General features: G+C 43.9%; 1 protein-coding gene across 1 annotated transcript in view; it reads right to left on the bottom strand.

The window, feature by feature from the left end:
* Window positions 1–16,354, bottom strand: part of LOC126234226 (brain-specific angiogenesis inhibitor 1-associated protein 2-like) — a 639,899-nt gene that overhangs the window by 71,639 nt on the left and 551,906 nt on the right. The window contains exons 6-8 of the mRNA XM_049942915.1: window positions 14,610–14,810; window positions 5,211–5,405; window positions 178–385 (exon numbers count right to left, since the gene is read on the bottom strand). Coding sequence (XP_049798872.1) covers window positions 178–385; window positions 5,211–5,405; window positions 14,610–14,810 — 604 coding nt within the window. The remainder of the gene's footprint in view (window positions 1–177; window positions 386–5,210; window positions 5,406–14,609; window positions 14,811–16,354) is intronic.

The raw sequence follows: 16,354 nt of genomic DNA, 5'->3' as shown, positions 1-16,354 counted from the left end.
GTAGCATGGAGAGCTGCATCAAACCAGTCTCAGGACTGAAGACCACAACAACAACATTATCAGTAGAGATATCAGCTACAGAGTTTTTTTCTCATTTTTTAACCACATCTTTCTGGAAAGCTTAACTGTCTGTTTACAGACGATATTTACACTTTGGGACGTAGTCCACGGCCCTACCTTGCTCGAGCGAGTGCGTGGAGGCGGCCAGGTTGAAGTCGGACTTGGCCCTTGAGAGCGGCTTCATGGGGCTGTGGTTGACCGCCTCGCCGATGGACCGCATGTCGAGGCACGATGCGTCCATCGACTTGGTCTTCCGCAGCTGTGACGTCAGCGACAGCCGGTCGTCCTCCGTGCCTCCCGGATTGTCCTCTGGCCAGAAGCTCACCTGCGATCAGTTCGGAACACTGCGTCTGAATACATCTGGTGATTAATCCCTAGTTTCGGACGTTGCAGAACAGATGCGAGTGAAATAATTCCACTAAAACGGTTTTAGTTTTGAAACTGATTAAACAACACAGGTTTCAAAGAAGTAAAATCGGGTGAACAGCCTGGTATGAGTGTGCATAGGACACAATATTTCGACAATCGACCACGTTGCCATCATCAGGTGCGCTGATGCACAGTACATGAGCGCACCTGATGATGGCAACGTGGTCGATTGCCGAAATATTGTGTCCTATGCACACTCATACCAGGCTGTTCACCCGAGATTTATTTCGTCATAAAATACGCCTGGTGAAATTGAAGAATCACAACACAGGTTTCGACTATCCCGACAAGAAATCACTAAAAATGGCTCCTGTGATTATCTGAGCAAAACTTGTAAGTTTAATTCAAGAAGGAATCCTAAGGATAAATACCATTACTCCTCGAAAGCCCTAATTTTGGGTCGCCACTGCACTGAAATATATGACTAAATGATTGCTTAGTTACTATTACATAAGTGGATGTAACAACTTTTCAGACACATTCGAACAATATTTCGTATTGTGACAGAACCCTGAAATAGTTTATTATGTTAAGTAAGTTTTCCTAAGAAAATACTCAAGTGTATCACGTTTTTTGCACATCGTTTTTTTAGCTTCTGTCAACAAGGAAAGCGATCAAGTCATTGCATCCACAACTGCTTACAATTTACTTTTGAATACATTATGGGAGTGACAGTGATCAAGATCAATGTGTTACAAATAGTTACTATTAAAAGTAGTCTTGCTCACGATTTATTTATTAAGGTGACCGGTTTCTACCACTACTGTGGTCATCTTCAGACCATTGAGCAGAAACCTCTTTCTGCTGGAGAATCACTACACTAGTGATTCTCCAGCAGAAAGAGGTTCCTACTAAATGGTCTGAAGATGACCACAGTAGTGGTCGAAACCGGTCATCTTAGTAAATAAATCGTGATCAAGACTGCTTTTAGTAGTAAATATTTGCTTACAATTTGTTAACACTTCATTGCAATGTATTGTCCAAATCGCAATTTTTCTGCATAAGCTTCCCGAATATCTGGTTTCCCGAATAACTAGTATGGGTTAGTGTTCACCATCACATTCATATTGCTGTTACTACCCGACACAAACTATTCCATCAAGTATGCGATACAGCTACTACACTAAAGTGATTTATGTGAATTCATTCGACTGAAACTCCAAAAGAAAAATATTCCTGTACTGCCTGCTGAAAATTCTCACAGCAATGTGAATAATGTACCTTTCTGGACCTTTCTTATATGTGCAGCAACCTGTGACGGAATCAATATGTACATCCTCGAAATCATGATCTATCTACTTTAATTACAAAAAGCTGCCCTTCTTCAAGATGTCGCAGAGGCCTGATACTGATTCACAGCAGTAGATGTCGCTGTTATCATTGCCATCGTCTGTGAAAGTCCCGAAGTATGACAGGACTTGCTGAATGGCATGAACAGCCTTCTGAACCACGGAGTACCGATTAAAAATTAATCACGGTGACACAAATGAGTTGCAGAGTAGCGTAAATGAGATTTGTGGCAAATTTAACATCAAAACTGGGGAGTATGCAGTAGATAAAGTGAGGGAGTTCTGCTACCTTGGAAGAAAATGCACATCACGAAGACGTTCAGAAGATGTAAGAAGGAGCCTAGCTCTTGCTATGAGAGCATTACTCGATGATATATCTCTACGACTATAAAATGTAGCCATTAAGAAAGAAATTTCAGAGATTGTACGTTGCGGTAACAGCACTGAATGGCAGTGAATCATGGAGTGTAGGAAGACCGAAAAGGAAGAGAATAAAAGAATCTGAGATCCAGTGCTAAAGAAGGGTACTAAAGATTAGTAGCATATTTTTCGATCGTAGATTGAAACGTACGAATGACATTTTCATGTCATGATCAGCGCTGAAAATCATCGAATAAGATTTTGAAGATGAAATAATAGAAATATTATAGGGGAAAGACATTAGTTACAAAAAATGAAATAATAAGAAATAAATAAAAATATAAAAAATAGAATAAAAAATTAAAAAAACCGTTTTGTTTCAGCTATGAAATAGCAAAGTTGCCCTCACCATTCTGTAGTTAAAGATGATGAAAAAACGACAAAATACAACTGAAAATATTGGTTGTTCTCTTGTAGTCCTCGAGTACAGTGATAGGGACAGGTTTCACCAGCCAGCAGTGTCGGAATGTGCTTCTGACCAAGGCTCTTAGTGTCGGCACAGATTTTTCTGCCACCTTCAGCTACTGCCAATAGCTTCATAACACAAGAAAAGATCAGCTGTAAATCGACGTTACTCTTACCAAGTAGTAGATTTCAGGATATTCTCGTACAGATGCAGCGGTCCCTATTCCCGTGCAGAACGGATAGGGACCACTAACCTCTTGACTTTGATACGTGGAGAAGGTGTCATTTTGATACACCGACATGCTAAATGCTACATGTCATGTACCTTTTCGTGTTGCGTTACTTTTGATAAATTTGTCAGGCAGCACTAAAGTGAGGACGAGTGTTTTGTGACGTCTTAATAGCGTTAACGATGACCGTTTCTTTATTTCAGTAACTATTATTTTTAAAATTCGCGTTTGGGCGAGCATGTTGTATCTATTAATTACAATAGGGTACATTGGTGTTATTTCTTCCACCTGCCATGGAGGCTATTGGGAGCTATAATGAGAGTATGCCTACATGTTATTGGATTTGATAACTACGGCAATTCGTGTAAAGATTGAAAGGGTCCTGTAGTCCCCTTTCATTATCATTTTATTTGCTTTTCAGTGATACAGAACTCTCTGGCATGTGTGAGTGGATGAATGTGGGTGTCTTCCATTTTGCTATACAGTGGTTTAGTCTGCTACCGAGAATCAACGGTAGTCGTACAGAATGGCCAAGCGTTGCACTTTTCAGATAGGCAAAGAGGTTTGTTCCCCTTGAGTGAAAGTTACCGGTGTTAGGTAGGTGGCGGAAACCTCATCTCTGGTTTTCCCTGGAGTGTGTGAGATGGTCAGTCTGCTTCCAGCTAGGCTAGGGTCTGCAGCCGAAGTCTCTTCGAAGAAGGGTGAGTTGACTTAACTGTGTGGCGCGTTGTCTCACAGCAAGAGGGGAGCTTTTAGTTTTTTGGTCTCGCGTTTTATCTTATAAAGATTAATTTGCTGGGTCGCAGCAGGGAATGCGCGGCTTTTGCTGACTTTTAGTTCGATTCCTAATGCAGACTTGATTTTGATCCGTAAGAAGAACGTAGCACAAAGGTGTTGTATATGTTGAAGCGTCCTCGGTTCAGTGTGAATGTTTGCGTGCCTGCAACTGCGTATGTGTGCATTCTAGTCTTTTCAGACTCTTGGTAATTTTTTGCTTCTTTGTGAATTTTGTTTGTCTCATTACTTTATGTCCGGTGAAAACCATCCACATGGATTAATATTAGAGTTTGTTGGCCCTCTGGCATTATCCGTTGTCTATTCAAATGTGTCCTCTGTAAAATGTTAACTGATCGCGACTGCGTGGTTTTATGTTACTGAAATTTCGCCACGGCAGGTAGAAAGTGTGTCTCCGCGAACCACGTGGGCACACGAGTCTGCTGTGAAACGTGTAGGGTTTTACAAGCGATTGTACTTAGTTACCAGGCAACAGCAGTTCTATAGATGCATTACTTCAATGTTTTAAGGAATAAATAATTTTGCCTCCAATCTTATCCAGTGTATCGATGTTACGTCTCCGTTAAATACGCTATTTAGCTTGTAGTTTTCCTTGTTAGCCCATCCATAGCGTTTTCATGTGCACAGGCCCAATAAATAGTGTCCTTTTTTATTTAAAACAAATGCTCTAGAATAGATCTTGTTTTCAGAAATGTTGCTGCAAGCTGCACTTATGCACTGTGTTCGCGCACTCTTCACTTTATTCGATATTTGATTCACGGGAACAATGCCTGGATCATATTAATAATTACATCCCAGTCTTCTTTTGTGAGTTTTTATTATGAATACATTAAATAATTTTCCGACTCAGCGCAACCTATTTGTCGTGTGGCCAGAGTCGGTGGCGACCCTATCTTTTATACTGATTTCAGTGTCAAATAACATTTTCTTATTCAAAGTGCGCGTGGCTCTTTTAGCCATCAGGATACACTCAAAGTGCGCTTCACCCTTCTTACACATAGCGACCTTTTATTCACGCTACTTACAAGGTGAGTAAATTAAAATGATTGAAACTCAGGCAATAACAGCCGAAATCGACCATCTCCCTAGCATTTACTAATTAATGTCTGAGGTTACCCCATATGAAGAACAAAAGTATTCTTTTTTTACTTGCCTCCGTATTTGATGCAGATAACGGGTATTGGAGTAGAAGAAACATGAAGTACTGGAGTTAAATGAAAAGCGTGTGAGACTGCTAAAAAAGGGTTGGTTTATGTAGGCTGCTAATACAGTAAGACGTCCGAAGATGAACTACCAAACACAAAATGGAAGGGGAGAAACAGAAAAACTCGGAAGAAGATGGCCGAAAAAACACCGACGATGTCGTCACAAGGTTGCATTTGAATACAAAAGACAACGAACGCCTTATAAAGAAAGAAATAGATGGACCTTATGAGACAGGCAAGTGCGAGTGACACCCTTACCTTGTTAAAAAAAGGTTGTGAAAGCATTTCTCCAACATATAGCAGAGCTCCGGCGTTGATGCCTCCGACGTGGAGTGATCCTCACCTGAACCATCCAGCCCTACGTACATGGCACTCACCTGTCGGAGCCTGGCGGTGAGGACGGCCTCGACGCCCTCCGGCAGCGCCTCCCTGGAGTGCGCCACGTCCTGCCACGAGTCCAGCCGCTCCTCCAGCGCCTGCTTGCCCTGCGTGTGGTGCAGCAGGTAGTGCTTCGCCAGCGAGCACTGGCGCTCCAGCACGAACCCGTACCGCCTCCGCTCCTGCGTCATCGCCTGCAACACGTGGACCTTGTTTTCAGTGAGGTTAAATCACGCAGCACGGAACACAGAGGCATTGCGGTCACACAATTTGCTGAGCTAAAGATGTCTGCGTGCCACAATTTGCCGTTACCTTACTTGTTGCTATGATCTTCAGTCGGAAGGCGAATTTTGCTGTAGCTGTTCACGCTAGTCTATCCTGTGCAAGCCTCTTCATCTCTTCACAACTTACAGCCGACCGACTTTACTTACTGCAGCTAAGTCTCTGTCTCGTTTCGCAATTATATGCCCCACCCCCTCGCCCGTTCTTCCACCTCTTTTTTGAAACTGACGATTCTTTGATGTCTCAGAATATGTGCCATTAACTGATCTCTTCTTCTAATAAAATTTTCCCATAAATTTCGAGTTCTTGATATAAATCGTTCCAATGGCTCTAAGCTCTACGGGACTTAACATCTGAGGTCATCAGTCCCTTAGAACTACGTAAACCTAACTAACCCAAGGACAGCACACACATCCATGCCCGAGGCAGGATTCGAACCTGTGACCATAGCAGCCGCGTGTTTCCGGACTGAAAGGCCTAGAACCGCTCGGCCTCAGCGGCCGGCCTCTTGATATAAATAGTCTAGATGGCTGTAGTAGGTAACGTTGAAGACCAAATCCAAAAACACTGATCAGAAACATTCTTCTGACCACCTGGAGGGAGTGTGGCGGGCAGACAAGAAATTCTACGCACAGTTTACTGTACCAGATTTCGCCTCCTGATATCCTAATTAATTCCTCCAATATTGGTTAGTAAATTTCAGCTACTTTCCATTGTCCATATTTTACTTTTATTTATATACATTTAATAGTACATTTCCAAGACATTGCCCATATTTGTAATCCAATCTTTCAATTCCTTTGCTGTCTCTCACAGAATCACGTCATCGGCAGATCTCATCGTATTACTTTATTCTCTCTGAACATCAATTCCTTTTCAATGATTCTTCTTGGCTTCCCTTACCACTTGTTCTACTTACAGACTGGATATCATGGAGGATAAGTTACGACTTATTTCATTCACTTCTCAAATAGTCTCTCTGTTTCGTGCCTTTCGAATCATCCCTACAGTCTCATTTCTCCGAAGGTTGTACACAATCCTTCACTCCTTGTATTTTTTTCCAGATAACTAGTAACTTCAAATAGGCAATGCAGATATCATTACGAAATCTTCTTATAAATCTCCAAATGCTATAAATGTAGGATCGCGATCCTTCAACCTGTCCTCTAAGACAAATCGTAGAGTCAGTATTACCTCACGAATTCATACATTTCTCCGGAATCCAACTGATTCTCCTCAGGATTAGCTTCTGCATGTCCTACTATGGTATATGTAATTTGTGTTATTGGTTTGCATTTTTTATTAAGTCGGAAGTATCTGTCAGATCCTGCCTTCTTTTGAATTGAGATTATTACACTCTCCTTGAAGCCCGAGGATATTTCACCTGTCTCATAAAGACTAGATGGTGCAATCAGTTTTGTCATAATCCTCTCTACTTCGACCATCATCAGTTATTTTACTCCCTAAATAGCAAACCTCCTTTACTACTTTAAGTATCTCATTTCCTAATCTAATCCCCTCAGCATCACCCGAATTAATTTGACTACATTCCATTATCCTTGTTTTGCTTTTGTTGATGTTCATCTTATATCCTCCTTTCAAGACACTGTCCATTCCGTTCAACTGCTCTTCCAAGTCCTTTGCTGTCTCTGACAGAATTACAATGTCATCGGCGAACCTCAAAGTTTTTATTTCTTCTCCATGAATTTTAATATCTACTCCGAATTTTTCTTTTGTTTCCTTTACTGCTTGCTCAATATACAGATTGAATAACATTGGGGAGAGGCTACAACCCTGTCTCACTCTTATAACTCCCTCGACTCTTATACTGCCATCTGGTTTCTGTACAAATTGCAAATAGCCTTTCGCTCCCTGTATTTTACCCCTGCCACCTTCAGAATTTGAAAGAGAGTATTCCAGTTAACGTTGTCAAAAGCTTTCTCTAAGTCTACAAATGCTAGAAACGTAGGTTTGCCTTTTCTTAATCTTTCTTCTAAGATGAGTCGTAACGTTAGTATTGCCTCACGTGTTCCAACATTTCTACGGAATCCAAACTGATCTTCCCCGAGGTTGGCTTCTACCAGTTTTTCCATTCGTTTGTAAAGTATTCGCGTTAGTATTTTGCAGCTGTGACTTATTAAACTGATAGTTCGGTAATTTTCACATCTGTCAACACCTGCTTTCTTTGGGATTGGAATTATCATATTCCTCTTGAAGTTTGAGGGTATTTCGCCTGTCTCGTACATCATGCTCACCAGATGGTAGAGTTTTGTCATGACTGGCTCTCCCAAGGCCATCAGTAGTTCCAATGGAATGTTGTCTACTCCCGGGGCCTTGTTTCGACTCAGGTCTTTCAGTGCTCTGTCAAACTCTTCACGCAGTATCTTATCTCCCATTTCATCTTCATCTACATTCTCTTCCATTTCCATAATATTGTCCTCAAGTACATCGCCCTTGTATAAACCCTCTATATACTCCTTCCACCTTTCTGCCTTCCCTTCTTTGCTTAGAACTGGGTTGCCATCTGAGCTCTTGATATTCATACAAGTGGTTCTCTTCTCTCCAAAGGTCTCTTTAATTTTCCTGTAGGCAGTATCTATCTTACCCATAGTGAGACAAGCCTCTACATCCTTACATTTGTCCTCTAGCCATCCCTGCTTAGCCATTTTGCACTTCCTGCCGATCTCATTTTTGAGACGTTTGTATTCTTTTTTGCCTGCTTCATTTACTGCATTTTTATATTTTCTCCTTTCATCAATTAAATTCAATATTTCTTCTGTTACCCAAGGATTTCTATTAGCCTTCGTCTTTTTACCTACTTGATCCTCTGCTGCCTTCACTACTTCATCCCTCAGAGCTACCCATTCTTCTTCTACTGTATTTCTTTCCCCCATTCCTGTCAATTGTTCCCTTATGCTCTCCCTGAAACTCTCTACAACCTCTGGTTCTTTCAGTTTATCCAGGTCCCATCTCCTTAAATTCCCACCTTTTTGCAGTTTCTTCAGTTTCAACCTGCAGTTCATAACCAATAGATTGTGGTCAGAATCCACATCTGCCCCTGGAAATGTCTTACAATTTAAAACCTGGTTCCTAAATCTCTGTCTTACCATTATATAATCTATCTGATACCTTTTAGTATCTCCAGGATTCTTCCAGGTATACAACCTTCTTTTATGATTCTTGAACCAAGTGTTAGCTATGATTAAGTTATGCTCTGTGCAAAATTCTACAAGGCGGCTTCCTCTTTCATTTCTTCCCCCCAATCCATATTCACCTACTATGTTTCCTTCTCTCCCTTTTCCTACTGACGAATTCCAGTCACCCATGACTATTAAATTTTCGTCTCCCTTCACTACCTGAATAATTTCTTTCATCTCGTCATACATTTCATCAATTTCTTCATCATCTGCAGAACTAGTTGGCATATAAACTTGTACTACTGTAGTAGGCATGGGCTTTGTGTCTATCTTGGCCACAATAATGCGTTCACTATGCTGTTTGTAGTAGCTAACCCGCACTCCTATTTTTTTATTCATTATTAAACCTACTCCTGAATTACCCCTATTTGATTTTGTATTTATAACCCTGTAATCACCTGGCCAAAAGTCTTGTTCCTCCTGCCACCGAACTTCACTAATTCCCACCATATCTAACTTTAACCTATCCATTTCCCTTTTTAAATTTTCTAACCTACCTGCCCGATTAAGGGATGTGACATTCCACGCTCCGATCCGTAGAATGCCAGTTTTCTTTCTCCTGATAACGACGTCCTCTTGAGTAGTACCCGCCCGGAGATCCGAATGGGGAACTATTTTACCTCCGGAATATTTTACCCAAGAGGACGCCATCATCATTTAATCATACAGTAAAGCTGCATGTCCTCGGGAAAAATTACGGCTGTAGTTTCCCCTTGCTTTCAGCCGTTCGCAGTACCAGCACAGCAAGGCCGTTTTGGTTAATGTTACAAGGCCAGATCAGTCAATCATCCAGACTGTTGCCCCTGCAACTACTGAAAAGGCTGCTGCCCCTCTTCAGGAACCACATGTTTGTCTGGCCTCTCAACAGATACCCCTCCGTTGTGGTTGCACCTACGGTACGGCCATCTGTATCGCTGAGGCATGCAAGCCTCCCCACCAACGGCAAGGTCCATGGTTCATGGGGGGGACTCTCCCTATAGGCAAATTTTTCCTGTGAGTATTTCTTTCTTCAGTTTGTCAGTTTATTAACTCATTTATATCGATTTGGCATTTTTACATATGTTGTTGACTTTATTACAACGTTACTTATACAGATTGAGCCCGAAGTTACGCAACCAGAAATTTAAAAAATTCAAATCTTTATTAATATATTCAAAATTTGTTCACTTGCAATAGGTATTTTCTCACTATACATGTCCTTCATATGCTGCTACACATACCTCAACACGTTTCTTGATGTTAGCTGCTACTTTTTGGATGGTCGCTATACTTATCCAGGTTGTTTCGTCATCGATGTTGTGCTTCAGTTGGTCGATTGTGTGTCGGTTGTTCTCATAGATATCTTTCTTCAGATGTCTCCAAACAGAAAAGTGCGTGGGAAGATAAATCTTGGGTTGATGGCGGCATAGGTCACTGAAATGATGTGTCCCCTATCGAACTCAAGCAACATTATGATTCTACTATTCGCCCTCACCACTGTTGCACCAAACTACTGCATTCAGCAGTGTAGTTCGCCAGGCTCTAGCAACTATAAGTATTGCATGATAATGTTTTGGTAACGTTCAGCTCTTCCCAATTCCGAAAAAAATAGGGCCTACTATTCATTTGCTCGAAACTGCACACCAACTCCAACCCTCTGTGAGTGCACTGGGGTCTCATAGAAAGTGAAAGGGTTTTCTGAACTCCAAACTCTGTCGTCCTGCCACAGGTGAAACCTTGCTTCATCAGAGTAGAAAACATAGTCCTACACCGAAACACTGCTTCGAATAAAACGCAAATAAAATTGATAGTAAAGTAGCCGTTTTCCACTGTTCTCGAAGTTCATGCACAACGTGAATGCATTACGGACGGAGTTTGCTCCTTTGTTGTTGTACAAAGACTCCCATAAGACATTCCAGTTTGCTGACACCGTTTTCGTAGCGACTTTCTTGGTTAAAATAGCTAAGATGCGTGGATATTTTCCAGTAGGGCATCACTTAACGCCGAAAGTCAGCCGGAACGTCCACATACATTCGCCCTACTAGCTTTTCTGAGACAAGCGACTATCATCGATTTAATAGGCAACCTTGTTCCAGGAAAAGTTACCCCAGAGTCTTCTTGACATTTTTGCAGCCTGAGGTAACTTTCAAGGTTGAATACATGTTCAGACTGAGAAAAACACAACTAATTCTACACTGAATCAAAACAGTGGGCAAGTGTTTGCATATCATTTGCTGTGCGTCTCTCACAATGTCATCCGTTGTCGACAGAAACATTACCGCCGGTAATCAACTCAGTTTCCTAAAACACAGAGCTGGAAGTCTACAGCCATCATCTGACTGGGGCCGCCGAGCGATGATTCCATCAGAGGAGTCCAAAGGAAAACTATACGAAGGCTGAATATTGTCATGCTGAGAACGTAGAGGGAGCAATCTATGTTTTACTTAGGAAAAATCTTTCAATAGTCAACATCGCATAAAATAGTCTTCATTGTTCACAATCGGTTTCGACACTTGTAACTGTCATCTTCTAGTCTCTAAGATAATGCGTAATGTATCTTCCATCATAATTCATGAAAAAATATTTGAGAAAGGAAATTTTATTTCACGTTACAAATACAGAAATGAAAGCTGTACATTTACATATCGTCAAAAAATTTTGTTATAAAACATGTTCCACTGTGAATTAGTATCTCATGCCATGTTGTCATTATGGAGGATAAAGTGCAGCAAATTATACACAGGTCTGTCAAAAATAAAACCATTTACAGTTAAGAAGGATGTTGTGCACCTGCGTGCTTTGGCATACATACACTATGTGATCAACAATATCCGGGCACCCCCAAAAACATATGTTTTTCATATTAGGTGCATTGTGCTGCCAACTACTGCCAGGTACTCGATATTAGCGACCTCAGTAGTCAGACATCGTGAGAAAGCAGAATGGGGCGCTCCGCGGAACTCAAGGACTTCGAATGTGGTCAGGTGATTGGGTGTCACTTGCGTCATACGTCTGTTAGCGAGATTTGTACACTCCTAAACATCCTTAGGTCCACTGGATCCTATGTTACAGTGAAGTGGAGACGTTAAAGGACACGTACAGCACAAAAGCGTACAGGCCGACACCTATCCAGATCATCACACAGGAATTCCAGACTCCATCAGAATCGACTGCAAGTACCATAGCAGTTAGGAGGGAAGTGAGAAAACTTGGATTTCATGGTCGAGCAGCTGCTCATAAGCCACACATCACGGTACATGCCAAACGACTCCTCGCTTGGTGGAAGGAGGTTAAACATTGGGCGAGTGAACAGTGGAAAAACGTTGTGTGGAGTGACGAATCACGGTACACAATGTGGCGATCCGATGGCAGGGTGTGGGTATGGCGAATGCCCGGTGAAAATCATATGCCATCGTGTGTAGTGCCAACAGTAAAATTCATAGGCGGTGGTGTTATGGTGTGGTAGTGCTTTTCACGAAGGAGTCTTGCACCCCTTGTTGTTTCGCGTGGCACTATCACAGCACAGGCCTACATTGATGTTTTAAGCACCTTCTTGCTTCCCACTGTTAAAGAGCAATTCAAGGATGGCGATTGCATCTTTCAACACGATCGAGCACCTGTCCATAATGCACGACCTGTGGCGTTGTGGTTACACAACAATAACATCCCTGTAATGGACTGGCCTGCGCAGAATTCTGACCTGAATCGTATAGAACACCTTTGGGATGCTTTGAAACGCCAACTTCGTGCCAGGCCTCACTGGCGAACATCGATACCTGTGCTCAGTGCAGCACTCCGTGAGGAATGGGCTGCCATTCCCCAAGAAACCTTTCAGCACCTGATTGAACGTATACCTGTGAGAGTGGAAGCTGTCATCAAGGCTAAGGGTGGGCCAACACCATACTGAGGTCCAGCATAACCGATGGAGGGCGCCACGAAATTGTAAGTCTTTTCAGCCAGTTGTCCGGATACTTTTGATCACATAGTGTAGTACTTACAGAAGCTTGTTAATTCTCAAAACGCACTATGTAAATTTGTACATATGTTTAAGTCTGTGTGACATGTTACACATATCGTGGCTCCATCTTGGCCAAAGTATACGGTGCAACTGGATGACAGTAATCCAATTCGTTCATTTGGTGTTGACAAACTGAAGTAAGTGTGGAGCACAGCTGTGCCGTATGCCTCAAGCGAACGGACTGCACTTCGATGTTATATCTATACTAGATGGGGAGGGTCCTGAAAGAGAAATTTCGTTTGGAGAATGGGAACAGCTGGCATAGGTGGACTGTAGTTAGCGAGAGTGATGAAGAAATGTGATTGAAACAAGTGGTAAATACAGAAGTGCTTGGCGGTTGAAAAATGCCACTTCAGATGTACACTCCTGGAAATGGAAAAAAGAACACATTGACACCGGTGTGTCAGACCAACCATACTTGCTCCGGACACTGCGAGAGGGCTGTACAAGCAATGATCACACGCACGGCACAGCGGACACACCAGGAACCGCGGTGTTGGCCGTCGAATGGCGCTAGCTGCGCAGCATTTGTGCACCGCCGCCGTCAGTGTCAGCCAGTTTGCCGTGGCATACGGAGCTCCATCGCACACTGGTAGCATGCTGCGACAGCGTGGACGTGAACCGAATGTGCAGTTGACGGACTTTGAGCGAAGGCGTATAGTGGGCATGCGGGAGGCCGGGTGGACGTACCGCCGAATTGCTCAACACGTGGGGCGTGAGGTCTCCACAGTACATCGATGTTGTCACCAGTGGTCGGCGGAAGGTGCACGTGCCCGTCGACCTGGGACCGGACCGCAGCGACGCACGGATGCACGCCAAGACCGTAGGATCCTACGCAGTGCCGTAGGGGACCGCACCGCCACTTCCCAGCAAATTAGGGACATTGTTGCTCCTGGGGTATCGGCGAGGACCATTCGCAACCGTCTCCATGAAGCTAGGCTACGGTCCCGCACACCGTTAGGCCGTCTTCCGCTCACGCCCCAACATCGTGCTGCCCGCCTCCAGTGGTGTCGCGACAGGCGTGAATGGAGGGACGAATGGAGACGTGTCGTCTTCAGCGATGAGAGTCGCTTCTGCCTTGGTGCCAATGATGGTCGTATGCGTGTTTGGTGCCGTGCAGGTGAGCGCCACAATCAGGACTGCATACGACCGAGGCACACAGGGCCAACACCCGGCATCATGGTGTGGGGAGCGATCTCCTACACTGGCCGTACACCACTGGTGATCGTCGAGGGGACACTGAATAGTGCACGGTACATCCAAACCGTCATCGAACCCATCGTTCTACCATTCCTAGACCGGCTAGGGAACTTGCTGTTCCAACAGGACAATGCACGTCCGCATGTATCCCGTGCCACCCAACGTGCTCTAGAAGGTGTAAGGCAACTACCCTGGCCAGCAAGATCTCCGGATCTGTCCCCCATTGAGCATGTTTGGGACTGGATGAAGCGTCGTCTCACGCGGTCTGCACGTCCAGCACGAACGCTGGTCCAACTGAGGCGCCAGGTGGAAATTGCATGGCAAGCCGTTCCACAGGACTACATCCAGCATCTCTACGATCGTCTCCATGGGAGAATAGCAGCCTGCATTGCTGCGAAAGGTGGATATACACTGTACTAGTGCCGACATTGTGCATGCTCTGTTGCCTGTGTCTATGTGCCTGTGGTTCTGTCAGTGTGATCATGTGATGTATCTGACCCCAGGAATGTGTCAATAAAGTTTCCCCTTCCTGGGACAATGAATTCACGGTGTTCTTATTTCAATTTCGAGGAGTGTATTTGATGTAGGTAATGGTGGTGGACTGTTGCTATAATAAATTCGACGACTACAGACAAAGTGGCTTGTTCGTGGCAGACTCAAGACGCCAGTACTGTTTTCCCGTACTGATCGACCAGGAGAGCATACCGTCGCCACCGACTCACCGTCTTGAGGCTGGCCTCGCAGAAGGCGTCCAGCTTGGCCCGCTCCTCCTCCAGCGCCTGGAGGCTCTTCACCTCGCGGTCCAGCGCCACCGACGGCGGCTTCGTGCGCGTCTTCTTGCGCTGCTTCTTCACCGCCGCCGCCGCCTTGCTGTACGTCTCCGACCGCTGCTTGTGCTGCTGAAGAAAGCGCTTCTGCTCGCTCTGAAACACAGCGGACATAAACTCCTAGTCTCCTCAACTTACGAAGCAAACATTACGAGGCATATCCATCGAACTACAGACCTATATCATTGACGTCGGTTTGCAGTAGGGTTTTGGAGCATATACTGTATTCAAACATTATGAATCACCTCGAAGGGAACGATCTATTGATACGTAATCAGCATGGTTTCAGAAAACATCGTTCTTGTGCAACGCAGCTAGCTCTTTATTCGCACGAAGTAATGGCCGCTATCGACAGGGGATCTCAAGCTGATTCCGTATTTCTAGATTTCCGGAAAGCTTTTGACACCGTTCCTCACAAGCGACTTCTAATCAAGCTGCGGGCCTACGGGGTATTGTCTCAGTAGTGTGACTGGATTCGTGATTTCCTGTCAGGAAGGTCGCAGTTCGTAGTAATAGACGGCAAATCATCGAGTAAAACTGAAGTGATATCAGGTGTTCCCCAGGGAAGCGGCCTGGGACCTCTGCTGTTCCTGATCTATATAAATGACCTGGGTGACAATCTGAGCAGTTCTCTTAGGATGTTCGCAGGTGATGCTGTAATTTACCGTCTAGTAAGGTCATCCGAAGAGCAGTAACAGTTGCAAGGCGATTTAGAAAAGATTGCTGTATGGTGTGGCAGGTGGGAGTTGACGCTAAATAACGAAAAGTGTGAGGTGATCCACATGAGTTCCAAAAGAAATCCGTTGGAATTCGATTACTCGATAAATAGCACAATTCTCAAGGCTGTCAATTCAACTAAGTACCTGGGTGTTAAAATTACGAACAACTTCAGTTGGAAAGACCACATAGATAATATTGTGGGGAAGGTGAGCCAAAGGTTGCGTTTCATTGGCAGGACACTTAGAAGATGCAACAAGTCCACTAAAGAGACAGCTTACACTACACTCGTTCGTCCTCTGTTAGAATATTGCTGCGCGGTGTGGGATCCTTACCAGGTGGGATTGACGGAGGACATCGAAAGGGTGCAAAAAATGGCAGCTCGTTTTGTATTATCACGTAATAGGGGAGAGAGTGTGGCAGATATGATACGCGAGTTGGGATGGAAGTCATTAAAGCAAAGACGTTTTTCGTCGCGGCGAGATCTATTTACGAAATTTCAGTCACCAACTTTCTCTTCCGAATGCGAAAATATTTTGTTGAGCCCAACCTTCATAGGTAGGAATGATCATCAAAATAAAATAAGAGAAATCAGAGCACGAACAGATAGGTTTAGGTGTTCGTTTTTCCCGCGCGCTGTTCGGGAGTGGAATGGTAGAGAGATAGTATGATTGTGGTTCGATGAACCCTCTGCCAAGCACTTAAATGTGAATTGCAGAGTAATCGTGTAGATGTAGATGTAGATGAAATAAATGCCGCTAATGAGCTGAAATGGAAAGCTCGCATGGGATTGATGACGGGAGTCCCCTTCCTGGGAAGTTCGGCTGCCGTGTTGCAAGTCTTTTCAGTGGACTACTTGGGTGTCGATGATGATGAGGAAACAAAACACCAGTCCCCGAGCGATAAAAAATCTCTGCTAGGTT

The sequence above is a fragment of the Schistocerca nitens genome, chromosome 2 (genome assembly GCF_023898315.1).
Source record: "Schistocerca nitens isolate TAMUIC-IGC-003100 chromosome 2, iqSchNite1.1, whole genome shotgun sequence".
Taxonomy (NCBI): Eukaryota; Metazoa; Arthropoda; class Insecta; order Orthoptera; family Acrididae; genus Schistocerca; species Schistocerca nitens.
The sequence above is the reverse complement of the archived record's forward strand: the minus strand, read 5'-3'. Positions and strand labels throughout refer to the sequence as shown.